The 24,996-nt window shown below is 44.1% G+C and overlaps 1 protein-coding gene across 1 annotated transcript in view; it reads left to right on the forward strand.

The window, feature by feature from the left end:
- LOC115818373 (histone deacetylase 4-like) overlaps positions 1–24,996 on the forward strand; it is a 100,037-nt gene that overhangs the window by 51,873 nt on the left and 23,168 nt on the right. Inside the window, exons 6-9 of the mRNA XM_030781733.1 lie at positions 10,308–10,591; positions 17,512–17,662; positions 19,183–19,303; positions 22,368–22,486. Coding sequence (XP_030637593.1) covers positions 10,308–10,591; positions 17,512–17,662; positions 19,183–19,303; positions 22,368–22,486 — 675 coding nt within the window. The remainder of the gene's footprint in view (positions 1–10,307; positions 10,592–17,511; positions 17,663–19,182; positions 19,304–22,367; positions 22,487–24,996) is intronic.

Here is a 24,996-nt window from a genome sequence, read left to right on the forward strand (position 1 = left end):
GTTTGTTTGTGTTTGAGCGTGAAATGTCATTGCTCTTCCCATTGATTTTTCTGTCTCTCTCTCTCTCTCTGCACATGTGTAACATAGAAGTTGTGTCAGTTTCTTTGGTTTCCCAGCGTAAAGTGTCGACTGTAAAATTCGGCCCGTCCTCTTGTTGTGTGACTTTGTATATCTATACCGTACCCTCTTCAGCAGACACAGATTGTGGTATTGATTGTCTTGACTTGTTTCTCCTGGACATAGCACACATATGCTGAAGCGTTTGTTTCATTCAAAACTGCCGGCACAGGCCTCTGAGGACATCAGCATAAAGCATTGCTCTGTGTGTGTGTGTGCGTGTGTGTGTGTGTGCATGCGTGCGTGCGTGTGCGTGTGTGTGTGTGCATGCATGCGTGCATGTGTGCATGCGTGTGTGTTTGTTATGCAGATATCTTGTAGTTCTTTTTTTATGACTAGTAAACATGGAATGCAGCACAGAGCTTACACAATAATATCTCTAGCAGAGTTTCCAGCAGCATAAACTTTATAGCACCCACATAAGAAACGATTTACGTGTTCTAGTTTTTTTTGTTTTGTTTTGTTCTGTTTTTTGTGGGGTTTTTTTGGTGGGAAGAGTTTTGTTTTTGTTTTGGGTTTCTTTTTTTTTAGTTTTTGTTTTTCTTTTTTTTTTTTACTGGCCCTCTCAAAGTGAAAGGCATTACCCTTATCATTTTCATCACTGTAAACGGTGAGGTAGCGCTTTGACGTCAAAGCTGTGTGGAGTGCTGGGCCTGAGATGACGGATAGTGAGGTTTTGCTCTGCACAGGGAAGTCTCTCACATTCACAGCCCAACAACACTGCACAGACAGGGAGCTTTCTCTCTGGAAAAGTAACTGTTACTGAGAACCATCTGCTGGGACATTCACTGGCCAACGATCTGTAAGTACAGCGTTTAGTGGATACTGTGGAGGTGCGTGTGTGTGTGTGCTAGCGTGCGTGTGCTCTTTTTTCCCTACCAGGCTTCTGGAATGTGGGGACAAACTGAGTCTCTCTCTCTTTCACCTTTTTGCGCTCTCTCTCTCTGGTTAATGGGTATCCTAAGACCACATGCTTTAAGCCATAAATCTCTTCTTTGCGAAGCTGAGCAAAGCTGTAAAGTTTCCCCAGCGTGGCTTCTCCACACTTGCATATTTGGGGGGTTGGTTATGACGTGTGTTGGCATTTTCATTTTTGGTTTGACATTTCATTTATACCTCTATAAGTCCCAGAATTAAAGTGATTTTTTGTAATCCATGCATTGTCTGCTTGTGTCCCATGCAGGTTTCTAACACATAGAATGAAAAACAGACCCATGTGGCAATTTTGTTTTTTTTGTTTTTTTATTGCTAGAATAATCTCGTTTTTGGGGCTAATTAGAGAGTCGTTTAAAACATTCTTATCTTTGACTGAGAGCTGCCTGCTTTCAGAGCTGTGCCGTTTTTATTTAACTTGCAGATTCAAATTTGTCTCGCTCAAATTTGTCCTCCGTTTGATGTTGTTTTTCATCCAGAAGCAATCAGAGCAATAGAGTCTATGGAAACGTTTTAACTCATCTCTGTCATTAGCTGTGACAGAATCAGAGGAGTGTCAGAAAGGAGTAATTAAAAGACATTGTCAGTAACAGCAATGACGCTTTGACAGAAAGGAGTAATTAAAAGACATTGTCAGTAACAGCAATGACGCTTTGACAGGCCCGAAATTTGACACTGGCTTTTTTTGTGCTAATTTTAATTTTGTGATCATTAATAAGACCCCAAATCAAAAATCATATGACATAAAAACGTCTGACTCAAGATGTTTTGACAGGCAGCAAGAGCACTTTTTGAACAAGAAAATTGGGAAATTTTCTCTCGACAAGTCAAAACAAAGCCTAGAAAAACTGGGTTGGGGGGGGGGGGGGGCATTTTCATCTTTATTCAGAGAGAAAGATCGACAAATTCTTCAGTAGTGTTTTTTGTTTTGTTTTGTTTTTTGTTTGTTTGTTTTTTTCTGAGGCAGTTTTAATGAACACGGCAGCCCAGAGGTTTGCTGGCAGCGTGTGTTTCCTGTGGGATTCCATCTGCAAGCATCCTCAGCTTACTGCCAGCGCCCTCTGACTATTGATTAGCAATAGATATTGATTGATGTCACCGAGCTTTAAAGAGGCTGTCAAATAGCGGTTGACCCATCCTCACTGGACCTGTTCCCACGGCACAGTGTAAAAGGATCAGCTAATTGACTTCTCATTTGGGCGTGTGCTTCTGCACTAATGCGACTGACCAAGTTCTGCATGTGCACTCTTACGCTACTGTTACACCCTCCAGCTAACCTAACGAAAGAGTAGTCCATGTGATAGTAAAGGAGAAAAACAAACAGTCGTTTTTCTGTTATTCAAAACCATACTCGATAACATTACCCGGTGGACCCTCGTCTTTAAAGTGCAGGTTTGTTACTGGCCAAGGTAAAAGCCTTGGCAAACTATATTTTTACAGCAAAAGTGAAATTTGCAATTGTCTTGGTACTATGAACTGTTTTCATTACAGTGGTGGTTGTGGTTTGTCTGTTCACTTATTACAAAGACTGATATTTATGCAGCAGATAATAAAATGGATCATATCTTAAATCCCTGATGGACTTAATTATTCACATTATGGAGAAGGGGGTGGGGGCACAGTGTGGTATCCTGTGTTCAGCCTTCAAAGGTGTTCAGGAGAAGGACTGTGACTGTGGTGTTCAGATTTAGTGTGTTGCTGAACACACTCCTTTCCATTCAACTCCAGCTTTGCCCTTCCCAAGAATGCCTGTCTGTCCAATGGTAATTGATAATGGTAACTGTGTGTCCAGTGGTAACTGACAATGGTAACTGTCTGTCCAGTGGTAACTGACATCAGTACTTCATCAGTTTCTGTTGCATTCTAACTCTATATATTGGCTTTATTGGTTTATGCCGGTTGGCTTTTATTATAGCTTCTCAACCTGAAGTCGTAATAAAATGAACCTGTTAATCTGTGGCGCAGTCATTCAATGGGCAATTTTTTTGTTTGTTTGTTTCTTTGTTTTTGTAAACAAACAAAATGTAAGGTGCTGGTGGCTTATATAAAATCAAGGGTGCCAACCCCCACACCCACCCCCACTGTGACAGAAGTTAGCAAAGTGCTTTTGTGTGTTTATTTTATGATATTTATGTGTTTAGTCTTTCCCTCTTTAAAAGCTTCTACAAAGGACAAATATAGGCTTTGCAGCCGCATGTAGATTCAGATATTAAATATTATCCATGAAAAACTCTGCAGTTATTTAAACTTTTCTCACTGTGAGAGAAAGACAGATTTTTTGGTTCAGGAGTCCCACATGTCATAGTCTTTTGAAAGGGCAGAGTAGATGGCTTTTGTGTGTGTGTGTGTGTGTGTGTGTGTGAGTGTGAGTGTGTGTGTGTGTGTGAGAGAGAGAGAGAGAGAGGCCACAGTGAAGCATGCGTTCTTAGAAACAGAAGATTGGTGTGTGTAAACATACGCCTCAGCTGTACCTCTGATGTCATGAGCGGAGGGAGAGGGAGGGGTTGGAGGAAGAGAGGGAGGGAGTTAAGAGAGTTGGAGAGGCAGAGCACAGACAGAGAGAGAGAGAGACGGGGAGGCAGACTTGTGCAGACTTAGGGTATACTCATTACCTCTGTGAAGAGTGTCAGCCCCAGACAGAGAGGGGTTTCCTCTGATACAGCCTCATTACAGATGGGTAAGACACACACACACACTGGTTATGCTGTTGTTTCAGTGTGCTCTGTGCATATTTGACTATTGGGCTGGTATTTGGGCATTTGGGTGTTTGTCTATGTTTGTTTGTGTGTGTTTTTATATGTTTGTCTGTGTGTGTTTGCATATGTTTGATTGTGTGTGTTTGTTTGTGTTTGTATATATTTGTTTGTGTCTGTTTGTATGTGTTTGTCGGTGTGTGTTTGCATATGTTTGATTGTGTGTGTTTTTCTGTGTGTGTTTGTATGTGTTTGTTTGTCAGTGTTTGTATGCATTTGTTTGTGTCTGATTTTCTTTGTGTGTGTTTCTTTGAGTTTTTCTGTGTGTGTGTGTGTGTGTGTTTGTATGTATTTGTTTGTGTCTGTTTGTCTGTGTGTGTGTTTATATGAGTTTGGAGAGAATAAGGGCAGCTTTAAGTCTCTGTAAGTGTGGATCTGCTTTTTTACTTCAAATGTGTGAGAATGCCTTTGTGGTCATTCACCTGCAAAAAAAAACCCATGGACATCTTTCGACACTTAGGAGAGAGTGAATGTGTGTGTGTGTGTGTTAGTGTGTGTTTGTGCGCGCGTGTGTGTGTGTGTGTGTGTGTGTATGTGCAAGGACATGATTGAAAAGGTAAGTGTACAGTAAGGGTAAATTTGTTCAGTTCTTGTGCATGGTTGGTATGTTGTTTAACTAAGTACATTTAATATGACCGTATTAGTTCAGTTTAATATGACCGTATTAGTTCAGTTTAATATGACCGTATTAGTTCAGTTTAACTGTGACTGTGTTAGTTCAGTTTAACTGTGACTGTGTTAGTTCTGGAGATGCTAAATGTGAAGCCCACCCTCTGAGCTGGATTATTGGCTCTCTCTGGTATTGATCTTGTGTCAGGGGCCAATTGGAGTTAATTAGGTTATTTATTCGTTTAGTTCTATGATCTTTTGATGTTGCACCTCTGGAAAGCATTGCTAAAAGGTTTGATTGGCGGTCGATGTTTGTGATGTGTTAGAGTGGAGTTGTGTAAAGCCTGAGATGTGATTCTGTGGTGGTGTAGTGACTGTCTCTCGTGTGCTGATCCGTGGCAGTAAGAGCTGAGTACAGACCATAAGCTCTGTGTGGCAGAGTTGAGAGAGAGTCCTTCTTCAGTGGTGATCTGTGGAGTGGGCATTCAGCAAAGCCCACCGTGGGCACAGAGCAGAGCAGCTGGCATCCCTCACGCCAGAGTAAACCCGTCACCCGCTTTTGACTCAGGTCATCGCCAAGGGAGGCGGAGACTTAGGAGATTGCAGGCGACTCGATGTTTCAGACGAGGAGAACAATGAAAGATCTGCTTTTTTTGTGACTTGAAGGCAGACAAAGTGAGATTTATTACCAGGTGATATGGATTAGTCAGTGAGATGAAGTAACTAAATGAGTTTGTCAGCATATCAGTTAAAAATACGACAAGGAAATGTTATGCTCGGTGAACACTGATCTGTTATTAAAAAAATGTATGTATACCTTTTTCTGTTATATAATTATGCTTTTTTCTGTTATATGCCTTCTTCTGTTATATAAATATGCTTTTTTCTGTTATATGCCTTCTTCTGTTATATAAATATGGTTTTGTCAAACCTACTCTATCAGTCTCTTGCTGAACTGTTCGTTTAGTGCAGATAGCCACATCCTGTGTGTGTGTGTGTGTGTGGTTGTGTGTGTGTATGTGTACACGTGTGTGTGGTTGTGTGTGTGTGTGTGTGTGTGTGTGGTTGTGTGTGTGTATGTGTACACGTGTGTGTGGTTGTGTGTGTGTGTGTGTGTGTGTGTGTGTGTGTGTGTGTGTGTGTGTGTGTGGTTGTTTGTGTGTATGTGTACACGTGTGTGTGGTTGTGTGTGTGTATGTGTACACGTGTGTGTGGTTGTATGTGTGTGTGTGTGTGTGTGTGTGTGTGTGTCATCCCCCTCCTGCCTTTTCTATATAACTTTATTTCACAAACAGTGAAGTGTTAGAGTTGTGAGATCCTGGTGCTGATGTGGACAGTGGGGAATGAGTGTGTCTGTTGTGTACCACTCGCCAGCCCGGCTGAAGTCACAGGAAGAACGGTAATGAATATTTATTTCAGCTCGATTGAAATTATATCGCCCTGGTAACCAAGTACACCACAGTGGCCATAAAACTGGTGGATGGTCTGTGTTGTTGTCCAGTGTAGTGTTGTTTTAGCGTGAAATCATTATTAAGGAACGTATTTACTGTCCAAAACAGCTACCGTTTTTTTCCATAACTAGCCTGGTGGCTTCACTTTTCAACGCCAGAGGCAGCAGGGTGGCTGTGTGTGTGTGTGCGTGTGTGTGTTGTGTGTGTGTATGTGTGTGTGTGTGTGTGTGTGTCCAAGGCATAGATTGACCAAGTGAGAACATGTCCAAGTTTTCTGGTTGTAAAAATGTACTGAGGTAACGAAGACTTAAGGAAGCCGGGCCAAATCTCTCTCTCTCTCTCTCTCTCTCTCTCTGCCTCTCTCCCCCTCTCTCGCTGCCCCCCCCCCCCTCCTCTCTCTCTCTCTCACACACACACTCCCTCTTCTTCAACCACTCGCTCACTCTTCCCCTCAAATCTCATTTTCTCTCCTTTAAACTCTTTCAGACTGCTCTTGGTGCACTTATGTGAACAACTCTGTTCCTCTGTGATTTTGGAGAGAGAGAGAGAGAGAGAGAGATCAATTATTTTAAACAGTCTGTCTTTGCCTGTGCTTTGGCCCAGAGCAGTGCCAGTACTACTGTGCTTACTGAACAATGCAATGGAACTTGGCGTCCCCTATACTCAGTCTCTCTATAGTACACAGTTCTTTAGCTCTCTTCGATTGGCTGTCTCAGGATTGCCATGGCTACTGGCCACACAGCGCAGGCTCTTGGCTCAATCAATCTTTCTCGAATACCAGAGTGACATCTTCCTGTCTCCAGCCTGCAAGTGTTTACTCTAAGGATTCTGTGTGTGTGTGTGTGTGTGTGTGTGTGTGTGTGTGTGTGAGAGCCGTATGTGTGTGTGTCTGTATATGTGTGTACACATGTAATTGTGTGTGTGTATGTGAGAGAGAGAGAGAGAATAACGCTTCATTACAGTACGGTTATTGGAGAAGATGCTATCAGGCCATAAGCGTATGGCTCAGTTAGGCAGCATTCACACTGCAAGCCTCAGTGCTCAATTCAGATTTATTGCTCAGATCCAATTTTTTTGTTTGGCTGTTCACATTATTTTTTAAATGTGGCCAATGTCAGATTCCAGTGTGAACTGGTCACAGTCCTGAATTGACTCACATGTGCAAAGTAAGGGATAATGTACATGGAGCTGGTCATTACTGCGAAATAAACCCAGACAGGGTGATGCAGGACCCCGACGCTTCCGCTAAAAAAATAGTCCATAACAACGGTCTGTTATTCATAGCAGCTGTCTCATATTCAGAAATAACAGATCGCAGAATTTGTAGAGACAGACCGAATTTGTGAGCAGAGGGTACAGAAGTGTCACCCCAAATACTTATGAGGTCTAACACCTCACTGTCCCTCCACTGACTACCTCCAGCACAGCTGTCTTCCATGTCTGTATTCAGCAGTTCATTCCCGCCAGTGCAGAATTGTGAAGAATGTTGATCTAGAGCAGGGGTGGGCAAATCCGGTCCTGGAGGGCCATGGTCCTGCTGTTTTTCTTGTCGACCAACTAAATACTGCCTCTGATTGGCTGAAGAGCATGCACACCTGTTTTCAAAGTGAAAATCAACAGGTAGCTAAGAGGTGAAAGCAAAAACCGGCAGGACACCGGCCCTCCAGGACTGGATTTGCCCACCCCTGATCTAGAGTGATGTAAAAGTCTCATGAATTCTGATATGACAGTTCAGACTGAGGTCGCATTGCAAAAAGTCAGGCCTGTATCCGATTTAGGACCACATATGAAAGCGGCGCAAATTGGAATTGAAAAGATCAGATTCCGTGTGATTTGCGCTGTTCACACTGTCATGAAGAAAACCTCCAAAAAAAACACATCTGAGTCACATATGGATTTGGGCCACTTTTGCCTGCAGTTTGAACATAGCCAGAGTCTTGTGTTGGATGACAAAGCATATTTTTATTCATAACTGCCTTATATATGTCTCAGTTTGTATCAGTCCATCTCAGTACTGGTTACTGGTAACTCTGTATTAGTGCTTTACTAACTGTGATAAAGGAAAGCTCCTTGTTTTCCTAATGAATTACAGGCAAATCTCTCAGCACCATCACTTTTGCCTGAAACTACAGTCTGACTGAAACTACAGATCAAATGGCCAAGATTCAGATGTCGCTGAGTGAACAGTATCAGTAAAACACTGAGTTGTTTCCCATTGTCTTTATTCACAATCCAATCAGTGAGCATAACAGTACCGTCAGCACCCCACAGAACGCGGAACAATCATTTGGGGAAACCTGCTGAAACAAAATGCACGTATTTGCTCTGAGGTAATCAAAAAATATATACAGAAACCCGTAAATGATAAGTGAAGATATTTCTATTTCTGTGGATGGTGTCAGAGAGGAGCAGACAGGCAGGAGAAAACGGCCACAAGTCCAAAGGTGAGCAGCTCACACTGGAGGCAGCATGTGGCCCAGCATAGCGTCATATCGTCCACACAGGACGCCCTGTGAACACTGCAAGTTTGCTTGTTCACACTGACTTTTTTTTTTTTTTTTGCAGTTTCTATTTCTATTTGTTTGCTTGTTTCATTATCGCTTTTTTGCTTGTCACTGGTGTTTCATGTCGCACTTCGCACTTCACCTGTAAAAAGGTGAATGTTTCATCTGAGTCTTTCCCGTCAGTGAGTAAAAACAGAGCCGTCGTTACAGCGGAGAAATAAACTATTCCTGTTTTCTTCGTTTTACTGTGTCAACACAGAGAAGGGCATGTGCAGGCCTTTATTGCTCCAGTTCTGTATCACAGTCACTCCTCAGAGGAGGTCTGTTCTTGTTATGATTGCCTCTGTCTATTCTGTGCCATGTGACAAGCCCTGACAGTTATGAAAAACCTGCGTCTGTTCTGGGTTTGATCAAATCTGAGGAAGTACGTCTTAGTTACAGCGACAGGCTTGGGCTGGGTCTTCTGTGATAATCTGTACTGAAATCAAACTGCTGTTAATAAACACTGTGATTATGGCCCACTGTCTGTTTCATTATGCAAAGTGGGTCTATGACTGATTGTGAGTATATGACTGATTATTAGTAGTTATTGATTTGTGTATTTGTTTAGAGCTCTTGCTCTGTTCACCTCTCAGAGTAATGTGTGTGTGCGTGTACGTGTGTGTGTGTAGTGTGTGTGTGTGTGGGTGTGTGTGTGTGTGTGCGTGTGTGCGTGCGTGCGTGTGTGCGTGTGTGTGCGTGTGTGTGTGCGTGTGTGTGTGTGTGTGTGTGTCCGTGTGTCCGTGTGTGTGTGCGCGTGCGTGCGTGCGTGCGTGCGTGTGTGTGTGTGCGGAGAGAGAGATAGGGTGGTGTGTGTGTATGTGGTGTGTGTGTGTGTGTGTGTGTGCAGAGAGAGAGATAGGGTGGTGTGTGTGTGTGTGTGTGTGTGTGTGTGTGTGGTGTGTGTGTGTGTGTGTGTGTGGTGTGTGTGCGTGCGTGCGTGCGTGTGTGTGTGTGTGGTGTGTGTGTGTGTGTGTGTGTGCAGAGAGAGAGATAGGGTGGTGTGTGTGTGGTGTGTGTGTGTGTGTGTGTGTGGGTGTGTGTGTGGTGTGTGTGTGTGTGTGTGGTGTGTGTGTGTGTGTGTGTGTGTGCAGAGAGAGAGATAGGGTGGTGTGCATACTGGGGTTTATGCCTTAATTGATAGCACACTGTTGCTCTTGTCCCCCACGTTGTCTTTCCTTGATTTAGCGGTCTAGAGGACCTGATCTGAAAGGCTTTGCCATTGGTTGTTTGGGAACATTTTGTGCCTGACCAGCCAATCATTACGTCTGTAATACAGAAGATGGCCTAACGTTACCTTAAACAGCCCTGCTGTAAAAACCCAGCAGACCTCTGGGTTCAGTCTGGACATATTATTAAAGAAGGGAGGTTCTGCTTGACAAAACAAACCCTAAATCCTACACTGATTACACAACAGGACCAGGTCTTACTCTGGGCTCTAGTCTTCATGTATGTGACCATACTGTTCTCACGACCTTAAAGGGATGTGTCAAGGTCAGCCAGCAAGGCTCTTTACAGAAGTATGGCGTTTGTGTCTTATTGATAAAGACTGTTTTACGATGAAGTTTGGCTTCCTAAGCTTTGAGCAAACACACATGATATATATGCTGTTCCTAATGAATTGCACTCAAGTCAGCTGCAGTCGCTAATGTTACGGTCAGTTTCTATTAAGAGCACTGAAGCAGCGATGAATTAATTAAGATGAATCATAATTGATTTCTCTCTGCCTTGTCCCCTGTCCCTCTCTCTCTCTCTCTGCCTCCCTCTCTCTCTCTCTCTCTCTCTCTCTCTGCCTCCCTCTCTCTCTGTCTCTCTCTCTCCCTCTCTCTCTCTCTCTCTCTCTCTCTCCCTCTCTCTCTCTCTCTCTGCCTCCCTCTCTGTCTCTCTCCCTCTCTCTGTAGTGGACCTGAGTTCAGCTCTGCCTTTACGAGTGCCACCCGCTGCCATCCCCATGGACCTGCGCGTGGACCAGCGGCCGGGCGGGGGGGGTATGACGGTGGGCACGCGGGGCGAGGGCGGGGAGACGGTCGCCGACACTACGCAGCAGGAGCAGCAGCTGCAGCAGGAGCTACTGGCCCTTAAACACAAACAGCAGGTCCAGAGACAGATCCTCATCGCCGAGTTTCAACGCCAACACGAACAGCTCTCACGCCAACACGAGGTCCAGCTACAGGAGCACATTAAGGTCAGCAGAGTGCTTGTGTGTGTGTGTGTGTCTGTGTCTTTGTGTGGGGAATTTGTGTGTCTATGTGTGTATGCATATTTGTGTTTTCGTGTGTGTGTGCATCCGTGTGTGTGTGTGAGTGTGTGCGTGCGTGCATGCGTACTCGCTCGTGCGTGCATGTGTGTCTATGTGTGTGTACATGTTTGTGTTTTTGTGTGTCTGTGTATGTGTTTGTGTGTGTGAGTGTGAGTGTGTGTGTCGGGGGGAGGGGTCATCACTCTGTCTCGTGCTGTTTTCTTTTTGTAATTTGGGTGAATGGGCAGCACCTTTCCTTACAGTACAGACAGCTCTATCCGCTCAGGAAGTCCTCAGTACAGACGGCTCTATCCCCTCAGAAAGTCCTCAGTACAGACGACTCTATCCCCTCAGAAAGTCTTCAGTACAGACAGCTCTATCCCCTCAGAAAGTCTTCAGTACAGACAGCTCTATCCGCTCAGGAAGTCTTCAGTACAGACAGCTCTATCCGCTCAGGAAGTCTTCAGTAAAGACAGCTTTATCTGCTCAGGAAGTCTTCAGTACAGACAGCTCTATCCGCTCAGGAAGTCTTCAGTACAGACAGCTTTATCTGCTCAGAAAGTCTTCAGTACAGACAGCTCTATCCGCTCAGGAAGTCTTCAGTACAGACGGCTCTATCCCCTCAGAGAGTCTTCAGTACAGACAGCTTTATCCCCTCAGAAAGTCCTCAGTACAGACAGCTCTATCCCCTCAGAAAGTCCTCAGTACAGACGACTCTATCCCCTCAGAAAGTCCTCAGTACAGACGACTCTATCCCCTCAGGAAGTCTTCAGTAAAGACAGCTCTATCCCCTCAGAAAGTCTTCAGTACAGACAGCTCTATCCCCTCAGAAAGTCCTCAGTACAGACAGCTTTATCCCCTCAGAAAGTCTTCAGTACAGACAGCTTTATCTGCTCAGAAAGTCTTCAGTGCAGACAGCTTTATCTGCTCAGAAAGTCTTCAGTACAGACGGCTCTATCCCCTCAGAAAGTCTTCAGTACAGACAGCTCTATCCCCTCAGAAAGTCTTCAGTACAGACAGCTCTATCCACTCAGAAAGTCTTCAGTACAGACAGCTCTATCCCCTCAGAAAGTCTTCAGTACAGACAGCTCTATCCACTCAGAAAGTCTTCAGTACAGACAGCTCTATCCCCTCAGAAAGTCTTCAGTACAGACAGCTCTATCCGCTCAGAAAGTCTTCAGTACAGACAGCTCTATCCGCTCAGGAAGTCTTCAGTAAAGACAGCTTTATCTGCTCAGGAAGTCTTCAGTACAGACAGCTCTATCCGCTCAGGAAGTCTTCAGTACAGACAGCTTTATCTGCTCAGAAAGTCTTCAGTACAGACAGCTTTATCTGCTCAGGAAGTCTTCAGTACAGACGGCTCTATCCCCTCAGAAAGTCTTCAGTACAGACAGCTTTATCCCCTCAGAAAGTCCTCAGTACAGACGACTCTATCCCCTCAGGAAGTCTTCAGTAAAGACAGCTCTATCCCCTCAGAAAGTCTTCAGTACAGACAGCTCTATCCCCTCAGAAAGTCCTCAGTACAGACAGCTTTATCCCCTCAGAAAGTCTTCAGTACAGACAGCTTTATCTGCTCAGAAAGTCTTCAGTGCAGACAGCTTTATCTGCTCAGAAAGTCTTCAGTACAGACGGCTCTATCCCCTCAGAAAGTCTTCAGTACAGACAGCTCTATCCCCTCAGAAAGTCTTCAGTACAGACAGCTTTATCTGCTCAGAAAGTCTTCAATGCAGACAGCATTATCCGCTCAGAAAGTCCTCAGTACAGACGACTCTATCCCCTCAGAAAGTCTTCAGTACAGACAGCTTTATCTGCTCAGAAAGTCTTTAGTACAGACGGCTCTATCCCCTCAGAAAGTCTTCAGTACAGACAGCTCTATCCCCTCAGAAAGTCTTCAGTACAGACGGCCCTATCCGCTCAGAAAGTCTTCAGTACAGACAGCTCTATCCCCTCAGAAAGTCTTCAGTACAGACGGCTCTATCCCCTCAGAAAGTTTTCAGTACAGACAGCTTTATCCGCTCAGAAAGTCTTCAGTACAGACAGCTTTATCTGCTCAGAAAGTCTTCAGTACAGACGGCTTTATCCGCTCAGAAAGTCTTCAGTACAGACAGCTCTATCCCCTCAGAAAGTCTTCAGTACAGACAGCTCTATCCCCTCAGAAAGTCTTCAGTACAGACAGCTCTATCCACTCAGAAAGTCTTCAGTACAGACAGCTCTATCCCCTCAGAAAGTCTTCAGTACAGACAGCTCTATCCGCTCAGAAAGTCTTCAGTACAGACAGCTCTATCCCCTCAGAAAGTCTTCAGTACAGACAGCTCTATCCACTCAGAAAGTCTTCAGTACAGACAGCTCTATCCCCTCAGAAAGTCTTCAGTACAGACAGCTCTATCCGCTCAGAAAGTCTTCAGTACAGACAGCTCTATCCCCTCAGAAAGTCTTCAGTACAGACAGCTCTATCCGCTCAGAAAGTCTTCAGTACAGACAGCTCTATCCCCTCAGAAAGTCTTCAGTACAGACAGCTCTATCCCCTCAGAAAGTCCTCAGTACAGACGACTCTATCCCCTCAGAAAGTCCTCAGTACAGACGACTCTATCCCCTCAGGAAGTCTTCAGTAAAGACAGCTCTATCCCCTCAGAAAGTCTTCAGTACAGACAGCTCTATCCCCTCAGAAAGTCCTCAGTACAGACAGCTTTATCCCCTCAGAAAGTCTTCAGTACAGACGGCCCTATCCGCTCAGAAAGTCTTCAGTACAGACAGCTCTATCCCCTCAGAAAGTCTTCAGTACAGACAGCTCTATCCCCTCAGAAAGTCTTCAGTACAGACAGCTCTATCCACTCAGAAAGTCTTCAGTACAGACAGCTCTATCCCCTCAGAAAGTCTTCAGTACAGACAGCTCTATCCACTCAGAAAGTCTTCAGTACAGACAGCTCTATCCCCTCAGAAAGTCTTCAGTACAGACAGCTCTATCCGCTCAGAAAGTCTTCAGTACAGACAGCTCTATCCGCTCAGAAAGTCTTCAGTACAGACAGCTCTATCCGCTCAGAAAGTCTTCAGCCAACGCTATGGTTGGGAAGTCAGCCTAAGAATGAGCTGGGTGGAATTTAGGTGTTTGTGGACTTTTTCTGCTGTTAAAATAACAGTTTTTGTCATGGTGATTAGCAGTGTGTTTCTGCACCGTACAGGAATGGTTAAATAAAGCCCAGTCTTCCCCTGAGACGCATCCTTTTGCGTTATGAGAATTTGACTTTATGAGGAGTTTCAATTAACACCCCTGCTTCGGCTTACAAGGCTTTTGTTTTGTTTTGTTTTTTTCATAGATTGATTTTGACTTTGTTTTCATCACAGTCTCCACCACCTCTTCGGCTCACATTCCCACTCAACTTGTTTCGCGAGAGTGAGATCAGTTGCACTCTTTACAGTGATATCTTTGTCTGTAGTGTTCTATTTGTTTGTTTATTTGTTTTTTTATTAAACATCGACATAGAGCACCATGCTGTTATGTTAGTTAGCATTGTCTTAAGTGTAAGATATGGAATCGTGATGGAAAAGCTTAACCGGAGCAGCTAACCAGCCATATAACAGTTATGAACGAAGGGGAAATGCAGTGTTAGCTTGTATTCTAAGTTATGTTACGTATTGACGTTATTGTGGCCAGTTCATGGGTTTTAGTGTCATTTTACTATAAATGAGTCTCAGGTTTAGGGAACGCTGACATTTTCCCTGTTTCCGCTGGTAATTCCATTTCCATGGGTAATTCCATTTCCAGTGGTAATCCCGTGTTTGAGTTATGAGAATTTGCCCTCCGAGGCTGTTTTTTTCAGGAAGGCATTACAGTCATGAGGCAGGAGAGGAGTGTAGTCTGCTGTAGGAGTCGCTGGGATGGAGAGAGAAGGTTCTAGGCCAAAGCCACGTGGGTTTGGACAGTGTGTGTCTGACAGAGAGAGGCATACATTTAAGAGAGAGGATTTGAATGACTTTATGCTCTGATAACAGGAGAGATATTCAATGTGGAAACCTTGAGTTTTAGACTTATTAACCTAATTAGCATTTGAGGATGATCTGAGAAGTGTATTTGTGTGAATGCGTGTGTGTGTGTGTGTGTCTGTGTATCTGTGTGTGTGTGTGTGTGTGTGTCTGTGTGTCTGTGTGAGTCTGTCTGTCTGTCTGTGTGTGTGTGTGTGTGTGTGTGTGTGTGTGTGTGTGTGTATCTGTGTGTGTGTGTGTGTGTGTGTGTGTGTAAGAGCAGTATAAGGAGCTGTGTGTGGCTGCGGTGTGGCCCCGTCGAGCCAGAGCTCAGTATGACGCACATACAACCAGGGAGGCCCTCACTCAATCAGCCTCATTCACCTGACTGACTGACTGACTGAGAGAGAGAGAGAGAGAGAGAGAGAAAGGAAACAGATGGAAGGGAGAGTTTTGGTTTTGGTTGTGCCAAACCTCTCTCGATCTCTCTCCCTTTCTCTCTCTCTCCCTCCCTCTCTCCCTTTCTCTCTCTCTCCCTCCCTCTCTCCCTCTCTCCCTCCCTCTCTCTCTCTCTCTCTCTCTCTTTGTGATTCTTTCCCTTGGTCCCTTCGTTCTGTCTGTGTCTGTTTTTCTTCATGCTCTGTGTACTAGAGTGTCATACAAGCCTAACAGAACAGTATTTATCCTGAGTACTCTTATGATCAACAACTGTCTGTCTCAGGAGTAAAGTTACACACAGTTTTTAATAAGCAGAATGTTGATTTATTTTATTGAGTCTAGAGTTGCCGGGTGGAGTGCTGCCATTTTAGGCTGTCTCCTCTTATTCACTTCACCAGTATTGATATCTGGCTCAGTCCTGTGTTTTTTTTTGTTTGTTTGTTTGTGTTTTTTGTCTTTTGATGGTTTTTAAGGGTTTTCTGATAACAGGTAGCTTTCTGTCTCTTCACCAGTGCAGTCTTGTTCACTGTGCACAGAGCCCTGAGTGCAGGTTAGATACTGGCTCTGAGTCTAAACCAGTCATGCTGGTGCAGTCAGTAGTGGTGACTGGAAACACTGGCCTCTCACACCGCTCATGTTCACACACTTGTTGACTTTTGGTTTGAGATGGTCAGGAGGAAAAAAGAGAAGCCGGAGTCCTGTCCCGGTCGTGTCCTGGGCCCATTGTCCTCACACGCTGTGGTTTTACTACAATACTGACCTGAGAGATGGCACCACTGAAACCATATGAGAACGATGAAGAATCACGACGCCGTTAACGCGACGGACTGGGACATGTGACTGTGTGTGTGACTGTGGCGAGATGACACGGTGAAGACGTGACTGTTGCTTTGCAGATGTGTGAAAAAGGGATTTTTGTGATTCTGCTTCAGTTTTCAGTCCAGACTGGCATCAGTTTTCAGTCCACACTGGCTTATTTTCAGTCCAAACTGGCTTATCGTAGCTACAGTCCTCCAAATGCATTCAGCCCCTCTGTTTTTTTAACTTCTTTTTTTTTTGTTTGTTTGTTTTTTGCCATGTTAAATTGTACATTTCCATAGTATTGTATCAAAGCAAATCTACACGCATTACTCCGTAATGAGGCGGAATGGAAATGTAGGCAGGTGTAGGCAATATCGGAGTTACCATACTGACCCTGACCTCAGAAAGTTACTCCCTGGATTTACAGAACCAGTTTGGGTGTTTGTTTTAATGCATGTATTGATGTAGGACTAGGCCTCACATTTGGGAAACTGATTCCAGACGCTGTCTGTGTTGCCAGCGCTTTTTAAACACAAAATTCTCCACTTTCAACTTCTGCTTCCAAAGGGGGTATGCACAGAGTATCATGGAGGTGAAAACTTAGATCGAAACCTAGTTTTTATTACACAATAAATGTGTTGAATCAAGTGTTAAATCCAGTTCAATACATTAAAAACCCCACTGGCAGCACAACATCAACATTTTACATCCTACATTTTTCTGAAGGCAGAGGCTCATGCTCTAGGTCCTGAAGTCACTGCAGCACAAAAGAAACAGCTCTTTCGTATTCTCAAGTGTCTTTCTTTTTTTTGTTTTATTTCTTTAAATAGGCTTTTCCGGAAACACACGAGGGTGTGTGATATTTAACTCAGTTTGGTTCACAGCTCAGGTGTAAAAATGTATCCAGCTGAGGAGTGTCTAATGGAGAAGGCAGTGTGAGAAGTTATTCTTTTTTCTATTTTTTTTTTCCAATGAATTGTCATTCCGAGTGAGACATCAGGAGACATCAGAACAAGCACACGTTCAGAGTGAGAGCCTGAGGCAGATCTGTCAAACATGCCTCTGGTTGTATGAAATGTAATTATTAAACTAATTATTTAACATTGCCATATTCTTTTTTTTAATTCTTTTTTTTGTTCCTTAAACAGAGTTTACATAGCTCTGTGGCTGTGCTGTAGTTGTGTGTCTTATCAGACACACATCAGACTTATCGGACTTTAGCATTAGTGACCGTGCATGTCGTGTGAGAACGTTTTCGTTTCCTCAAGATCATGGTCTACAGAACATCTGGGAATCACAGTGTGATCGCAAACAAGGGTTTCACCCAAAACATGTTACTGCGTAGATATTCCACAAGGCACCGAAAATTAAACACACTTAACTAAATATAACACAGAATGAAGTCACCTGACTAATGGTAATCGATCTCATGCCTGCTTGTTTGAGTAATGGATTAGTGATCTATCTCATGCCTGCTTGTTTGTTGGTAACTAATTCCCCAGGGATGTGAACATCACAGAGCTGCAACTGGCTACCCTGTTTTTTTTTTTGTTTGTTTAAATTCTACTGTTTATTATCTCTAGCATCAATTAGAGGTGTGGATCTCTCTGTTCTTCTCAGCTCTGATTCTTGTGTGCACTGTCAATGAGAGTTTGTCTTGTCTTTAGCATCAACAGGACCTGCTGGCTCTAAAGCACCAGCAAGAACTGTTGGAGCACCAGCGTAAGATGGAGAAGCATCGTCTGGAGCAGGAGATGGAGAAGCAGCAGAGAGAGCAGAAGCTACAGCTCCTAAAGAACAAAGAACGCAGTCAAGAGAGTGAGTCTACCATCTTCCCTCACGCTCAGCATTAAGGCTTTTTTGTTTTTGTTTTTGTTTTTGTTTTTTAAACTGTGTGCTTTGTTTTTCAGTGCTGCAGTGGTTCTAACAGCTGTGGTCAGTGTGAGAGCAACAATACTAACAATATGGGGCTGTAGCCCCTCTTATATCTGTCTGTAGTTCACTCTTACTATTCTTGCATTTGTATCTGGTCTAATACTGAGCTTAGCAGTGACGCTGATGCCAAAGACAGCTGCTTAATGGCTGCAAGCTCGGTTTGTTCTCTGCCTGTCGTGGAAGTCGCTTTGGGTAAAAGTGTCTGCTACATAAATAAATGTAAATGATTTACATGTAAAAGGAAGGGATGGAAGCAGGGATGGTATGAGATGGTCATTAGATATGTTTGGTTTTAAAGCAGAAGTTGTGATGTATGAAGTAGCAGGGTCACTAATACTGACTTGTACTCGTAGTGTAATATGATTAAGAGCTGAAACGATGACAGTTTTGAATGATGTTCATTTGTAACAGTGAGAGGGCAGCCATTGACAGGGCTGTAGTTTTTCTCCAGCACAACAGTGATCTCCAACCACACAGCCCAGACGGAGCTGTCAGGGAGAGAGATTGACGTGTGTTTTGTCAGCTGGGTGTTTACCGTGGTAAACAGTGGTAGTGTCTTCAGCGGAGGCTGCTGGGTAATTTGGTATGGCAGGGACTTCTCAGCTGCGGTCTGTCCTTCAACACCTCTCCCGCGCACCGTTCCCCCCCGTGCCAGACTCGTTTACGGGAACATGAACGAGGGATGGTGTCAGAGGAGGAGTGTGGTTATCCTGCGACTTGCTGCAGCTGCTTAGATTAATGGTTGGAGCGTGGCTGCCTGTTAATCATTTTAAATGATCCAGATTAATCTTCCAGTTAACACTGACCACGATACAGAATTAACACTGACCACGATACAGAGGGCAATGAAAATAGTGCACACCATGTCCTGTTACTTAGGAGTGGTTGTCGTCAATTGACCTGCTGAGATGTCTGTTTTTATCCAAAAGCATAAACGTTGGCGTTTTTGAGATCATCTGCATTAATTGTGTCGTGTGTGACATCTTCATAACCTGTCACACAATGACATTTTATAAACAGTAGGTCATATGCTTGTGTGTGATATTTGGTGAGATTGGGAAGATTTTACAATAGGTTGATAAGACTTGACTTCAGGACCAGTCTGAGAATGTTCAAATACCTTAAGCTGTACTGCCGTGAAACGTGTATTTTCATGGAAAAACTGAATTATTCAGGATAAAAAAATAAACTGGATCATAAAAAAAACCCACTGCAAGTACTCGCTGAACTGTACGTGTTCAGTGTTTCGTCTTTTAAAACAGGGTCTCTGCTTTCTCATGGGAGACGTTCAGCTTTACTCCCCCACGTTTTGTCAGGTTTTCTGTGCTGATCTGTGTTTTGTCAGGTTATCTGTGCTGATCTGTGTTTTGGTTATGACCCGTCCGTCTGTGTGTTCTGCTCAGGTGCGGTGGCCAGCACTGAGGTGAAGATGAGACTGCAGGAGTTTGTGTTAAATAAGAAGAAAGCGCTGGCCCAGCGTAGCCTAAACCACTGCCTTCCCAACAACCCCCGCTACTGGTACGGGTAAGGAGAACTGTGCCATTTACATTACCACAGTGAAATCTGTTTGCTCATTGTTTACTCAGTGTTTGACGCTTCCTCTGACATCAGTCAAAGCATTCTTCTGAATGTTTTATTCCACACGGCCAGTTCACTCTGCATCCAGAGAAGTTTGTCTGTTTTGTCTGGAGATCTGAAATATTCCTTTTCTTCGGGATTCTCCATTAGTTTCTGCATTAGATCCAGGCCATTGGGCTAATTGATAGTTTATTTGCTGTTTACTTCATTTATGTGGCTTATTTCTGTGGAGGGAGGAAGACACCACTTAATTTGTTTGTTTGTTTGTTTGTTTACGGTTGCCATGTTAACCAACGACTCACTCAGGCTGCCCAGTCAGGCTGCCCTGCTTAATAGAAATTACTTGATGACACCCTCAACATTCTTTGATGTCAGTTTCAACAGAAATGTTACACATGCCAGAGTTCATCTTCTTTATCTCAGTGGATTAGTCATCAGATTTCCACATTATGCCCAGCTACACAAACCAGTTATCATGAAATTCCCATCATTCCCCAGAATGCCAAACCATCAACCACATTACTGTGTGGGTGTGTGTCTGTGTGTGCGTGTGCCCTAACCCTGATGTATGTCAGAATAAGATATCGCTTTATCTTACACCTCACGCCCCGTTTTATCTCTGTTGAGGTGATTCAGGTCTAGTCACTCTCTGAGGGCCAAAGTCCCCTGGCCGTATGTGAAAATGAACAACCTAATGTCTCCCAGCTTATGAACCCCAATGAGGTGAATATCATTCTTCAGCTGCTAGACAAACATAGGGGCCTGGGCAAACTGGTGAAAACCAGTCCAACGTAAACATCCGATGTATATTAAAACCTGTTGACGAGAGACGTTCATTAATCTATCTAACCTTGAGTGTTTGTTAGCTTACCGCCGTTTGTCTCCTTTCGCGTGCAAAGTCCTATAGGCTTATGAGGTGGGGGTGCTTCATAACCTCCCAGGCAATGTCTGTTTAGCTATAGAAACACCTGTAAACTTCTCACATGGTTTTGTATAGTGCGTGCGTGTGTGTGTGTGTGCGTGTGTGTGTGTGTGTGTATTCTGTGCCTGTGTATATGCAGTGGTAAACACAGGGGGACAAAGCTAAGCCCTGGGTTTTGACCCCTGTTAGAGTCACTGTCCGTAGAAGAAGTCTCGTTTGATGGCACTGGCAGCATCATCACACGGAAAAAGAATCAGAACTTAAAAACTTAGATCAGATCTCACAAAACATAGAAATGATTGATCTTTTTCAGATTAGGGTACTTAAAAGATGAAAAAAAAATCAATTAAAAAAAAAGTTCAGGGATGAATAACATGAGTTGCCGTCTTAAAAGTCCTTGTTTTACAAATTCACGGTTGTTCAGAGCAGTTGTCAAAATTCTCTGACTGAAAAAGTAGCAAGTCACTCTGCTGGTTGTAGTGACATTGGACCAGCCAACCTTTCACTCGTACTCACATGATGCAAGTCAGAGGTCACAGCTTCACTTAGATAACCTAGGTTAAATATCTGAACAGTCGTTAATATCGGTTAAATAACTGAACAGTCGTTAAGCTTGGTTAAGTAACTGATCAGTTGTTAAGCTTGGTTAAGTAACTGAACAGTCGTTAACCTTGGTTAAGTAATTGAACAGTTGTTAAGCTTGGTTAAGTAACTGAACAGTCGTTAAGCTTGGTTAAGTAACTGAACAGTCGTTAAGCTTGGTTAAGTAACTGAACAGTCGTTAAGCTTGGTTAAGTAACTGAACAGTCGTTAAGCTTGGTTAAGTAACTGAATCGTCGTTAAGCTTGGTTAAGTAACTGAACAGTCGTTAAGCTGTTTGAAAATTCGACCTGAATTCTTCACTAACTGTCTGAACGTGGAAGAAAAAAAGTTCAACCAGTACAACAGCAAATGTGTATTTAAACGGTGAATGTTCATTCATCCAGCCGACTGTGGTTTCCCACATGAATATTACTTTATCTACCGCAAGGCTGTAGGAAGTCAGAAGAGCAGCGCTGACATACGAGTAAGTGGAGTCTGCGTTGCCAGATCCTATCTACCAGCGTTGGTCTGGCGGCTACAGTTGGTTTGAAATGAAGGACTGGACTCGTACAGTTTGGCTTGTGGTGTGTGTGGGAACTTCGCTCCGCTCGTTCTCGGCCCGGAACGCTGGTGTGATTACGAGAGTGCGTCTGTCAGAGGTGGGGCAGAGCGGAAATAGACCATGAAGCACACTCAACAGAGCAGAACACAGGTCTGTCCCGGCTCCAGCGCAAGCCAGCGCACGGCAGGAGTGGAGTGGAGTGGACCTTCTCTGTTAGTGAGTGAACTGGAGTGGACCCCAGAGTCATGACCACTCCACTGGACTGCAGTCAGTCAGGGCGCAAGGATAGATCATACTGTCTTCTCGCAACTTCGCCATGGTTCTGGAGTCATGGTTGGTTACGTTTACGGTTCAGGGAGGAAATCAAGGAATGGTTTGTGTTATTTTGTTGCCTGGGAGATGACTGCCGTTCACTATTCCCAGGTAGTGAAACTATCTGTTGGCATAAGAAATGTGAATCCGGCACACGGTCAGTTTTGGCCTGGTAAAAAAGCGAGGGCGTTACATGTGGCCTTTAGAACACTGGAGAAAGAGTACAACCTGTATCGTCATTAATCGTCTGCTATCACTACTTGTATTGTTATATGCATTCCTTTAATACTTGCCGAGTTGAAGATTAAATTCTTTTGTGTCTCAAAGCAGAAGGCCCCTGTCGAACACGTGTAGTGTGTGAACGCGTGTAGTGTGTACATATTTAGCCTGGTATTTATAGGTTTAGTCACTGTTTAGTCCCAGTGGTTTGAAAGTGAAGTTCTAAGGCCTCGTTTTAATGACTTTGTTGTAATGCTCTTTGATCTCTTTTTATATCACATTTTACAAAGCAGAGGATAAATGACCACATTCAAACTACATCGGGTCACTCATCAGTCTGTTGTTTTTTGGGGGGGGGGGGGGGGAGTTGGATGTGTGCATTTCTGTGATTATCATGGTTTTTGTTTGTGTAGGAAAACCCAGCACAGTTCCCTGGACCAAAGCTCTCCTCCCCAGACAGGCATGTCTGCCTTCAACCACCCCGCGGTCGGTGTCTACGACTCAAAAGACGACTTCCCACTCCGCAAGACAGGTACCTCAGCTCCCACATCAAACAGCCTACATACCACCTTAATCCTTTTACCATATGTAGTCATAATGCGCTTTTATAAATTAGCTGAGCTTATTCATATTCTGTCAATTCGCTGATATTGGCTTTAGCACATTAGCAAAGCTTTAATAGTTTTATATTTAGAGAGTTTGCAAGCTCTTTTTGTTGTTTTTGTGGTCTGTTTGCGCATATGAGTTGGAAAATCAGTTTTAATGGTGCAGTTACTGTAGCGCTACTGTGAAATTATCCTCAATGTATTACACCAGGTATAACCTGGGCCCTGAAAATTCCCCTGTGTCCTATAAGACCATAAATGACAGCTTATTCAGTTATGCATTATAGCTATATAACAACCACTAATGAGTCATTTCAATGTTTTTCACCTTGAATATCCATCCTCGAGTATACACAAAGGAGACATCTCTGCCTCTCGATGGTTGGGCGAAAGTTTTTTTTTTTTTTTAATGGAATGCATGCATAGGAAACCATTATTGGGCGGTTAAACTGTGAAATGCTCGTTGCACAGTGTAATTATTCACTTAGCGGCAGGGTGAATGTGAGCGTGTTGACTCAAGGCCTGCTGCTGGAGATAGGCCATCATTTACTCTGGCCAGGGAGACCACATTCCTCCCTCAGTGGGATGAGGACCAGTACCCCCCCCCCCCCCCCCAACCCCATACGCAACACCCCCCACCCCCCAGCCCATTACCCGACAGCTCAGCACTGACAGGACACTTTGGCTGGACTCTCTCTCACTCTCTAACTTTCTCTCTCTCACACTCTCTCTCTCACTCTCTCTCTCCCTCCCTCTCTCCCTCCAGGCATCAGCACTATGGATGACTAGCCCCTAAACTCCTTTCTGTAGCCCCGTTCATCGTGGCATAAGTCTGGTTTTTGTCATGGACATTGTGGTGGTTTCAGGGGTGTAGCTAGGGAATTGTTATTGTTGGTGTCTTTGCTGTCATTGCAATAACAGAATATCATACCATACAACTGTAATATGTGTTGGATTCCTAGACTGCCCGCCTACACATGGTTGCACAGACAAAACATTATAACCAGGCAGGAAAAATGTGAATGATATTTTTGCATGGTCCAGGCGGACAGGGCGTTTGTGCTGTGTGAGACAGCTCACAGAGGATCATCACAGTTGTCAGTCGCAGGAACAGTGTCAGATTCGCCCGTGAGCGCTGGCGTGCAGATTTTCGGTGCATACGGGAAGAAAAGCGCGGAAAAACTTGTTTGGGTTGGAAAATGGAGAGTGAGGACATGAGAAAGATGGGCTGGGTGTGTTATTTGGTCTGGATTGCTTTCTGTTTTGATTAAATATTATGTCTAAGTGTGAAGGCTGTTAGTCCGCTTAACGGTTACTGTGCAACTCTGGCCACGTTTCACCTACGCTTTAACAGATCTGAACTTTGGTGTTCACTTTGGTGCTACCCGATTGAGACTGGTTTAAGCTGAACTGAAGTTCGGTTTCGGTTCGCAGGACTCAAAATCACACTTGGTAATAATGTATAGAAACTTTTTTATGTAATTGAAGCTGGCATGTAACAAGTGATACATTAAAATGAATATATAATTTCTAGGTTCAGCTCCTGGATTTTCACGCAGGCGCTGTTACTGTTCCAGACCTCCTTTTGGTTAAATAATGGCATTGTCGTACCAGCCGTATGAGGAATTAGTAACACAGAAACATCCTGGTTAAGGATAGTTTAGACAGAAAATACCCTCCTGAACCACACAGAAGGTTCGGCATCGTTGGCGGTGGGTGGAAATTGTCATCTCTCCCAACGGAGAGAGATGGTCTTCAATAACTTGATTCATTCTGGGCATTTTTTGGAGGGTTTTTTTTTTTTCCCTCCAGTCGTGACGAAGTTGTGGGATTTACTTATGTTAATGGACGTGAGGGGATAGTTAAGACTGTGCCCAACCCCTTTTTCATGTCCAGCTCGTGCCGTAGGAACACGATTTCCAGTAATCGGCAAACGAATCAACGGCTCTTTCTTGTCTCACAGCCCGCAGTGTGAATATCAACACTCTGTGCCTTAACGCTCCATACAATGCAATGCTCAGAGGATTCGTTTTAAAAACCGTTCTTTCCACCACAACGGGCGACTGATAAACTGGTCAGGACTGTTGAACTGGTCAGACACCGGTGTTTCTGGTGCCTGGCCAGTGGAGTTTTGTAGGTTTTCTAAAGTTGTACTGGGGAGAAGATCACAGCTGTAACGTGTTTCCTGAATGACTGTGCCTATTTTGTGGAGAATTCATAACAATACACACACACACACAGCAGACTCCCAGCTCCAGCTCCTTGCTAAAGGGTAAAGTTAGTGGCCAGGCAGGACCAGCACTTAAACCAGCTCTTTGACCAGTTAGCTCTGGCTGAACCAGCTGTCAGTTAGCAGTGATCAACTCAAGCTAGGCCACATGGTTTGTGCTGTTTTTTGTTTATTTGTTTTGTTTGGTTTTTTTTCCTGTCAGTCCAG

Source organism: Chanos chanos, chromosome 8 (genome assembly GCF_902362185.1).
Source record: "Chanos chanos chromosome 8, fChaCha1.1, whole genome shotgun sequence".
Lineage (NCBI taxonomy): Eukaryota > Metazoa > Chordata > Actinopteri > Gonorynchiformes > Chanidae > Chanos > Chanos chanos.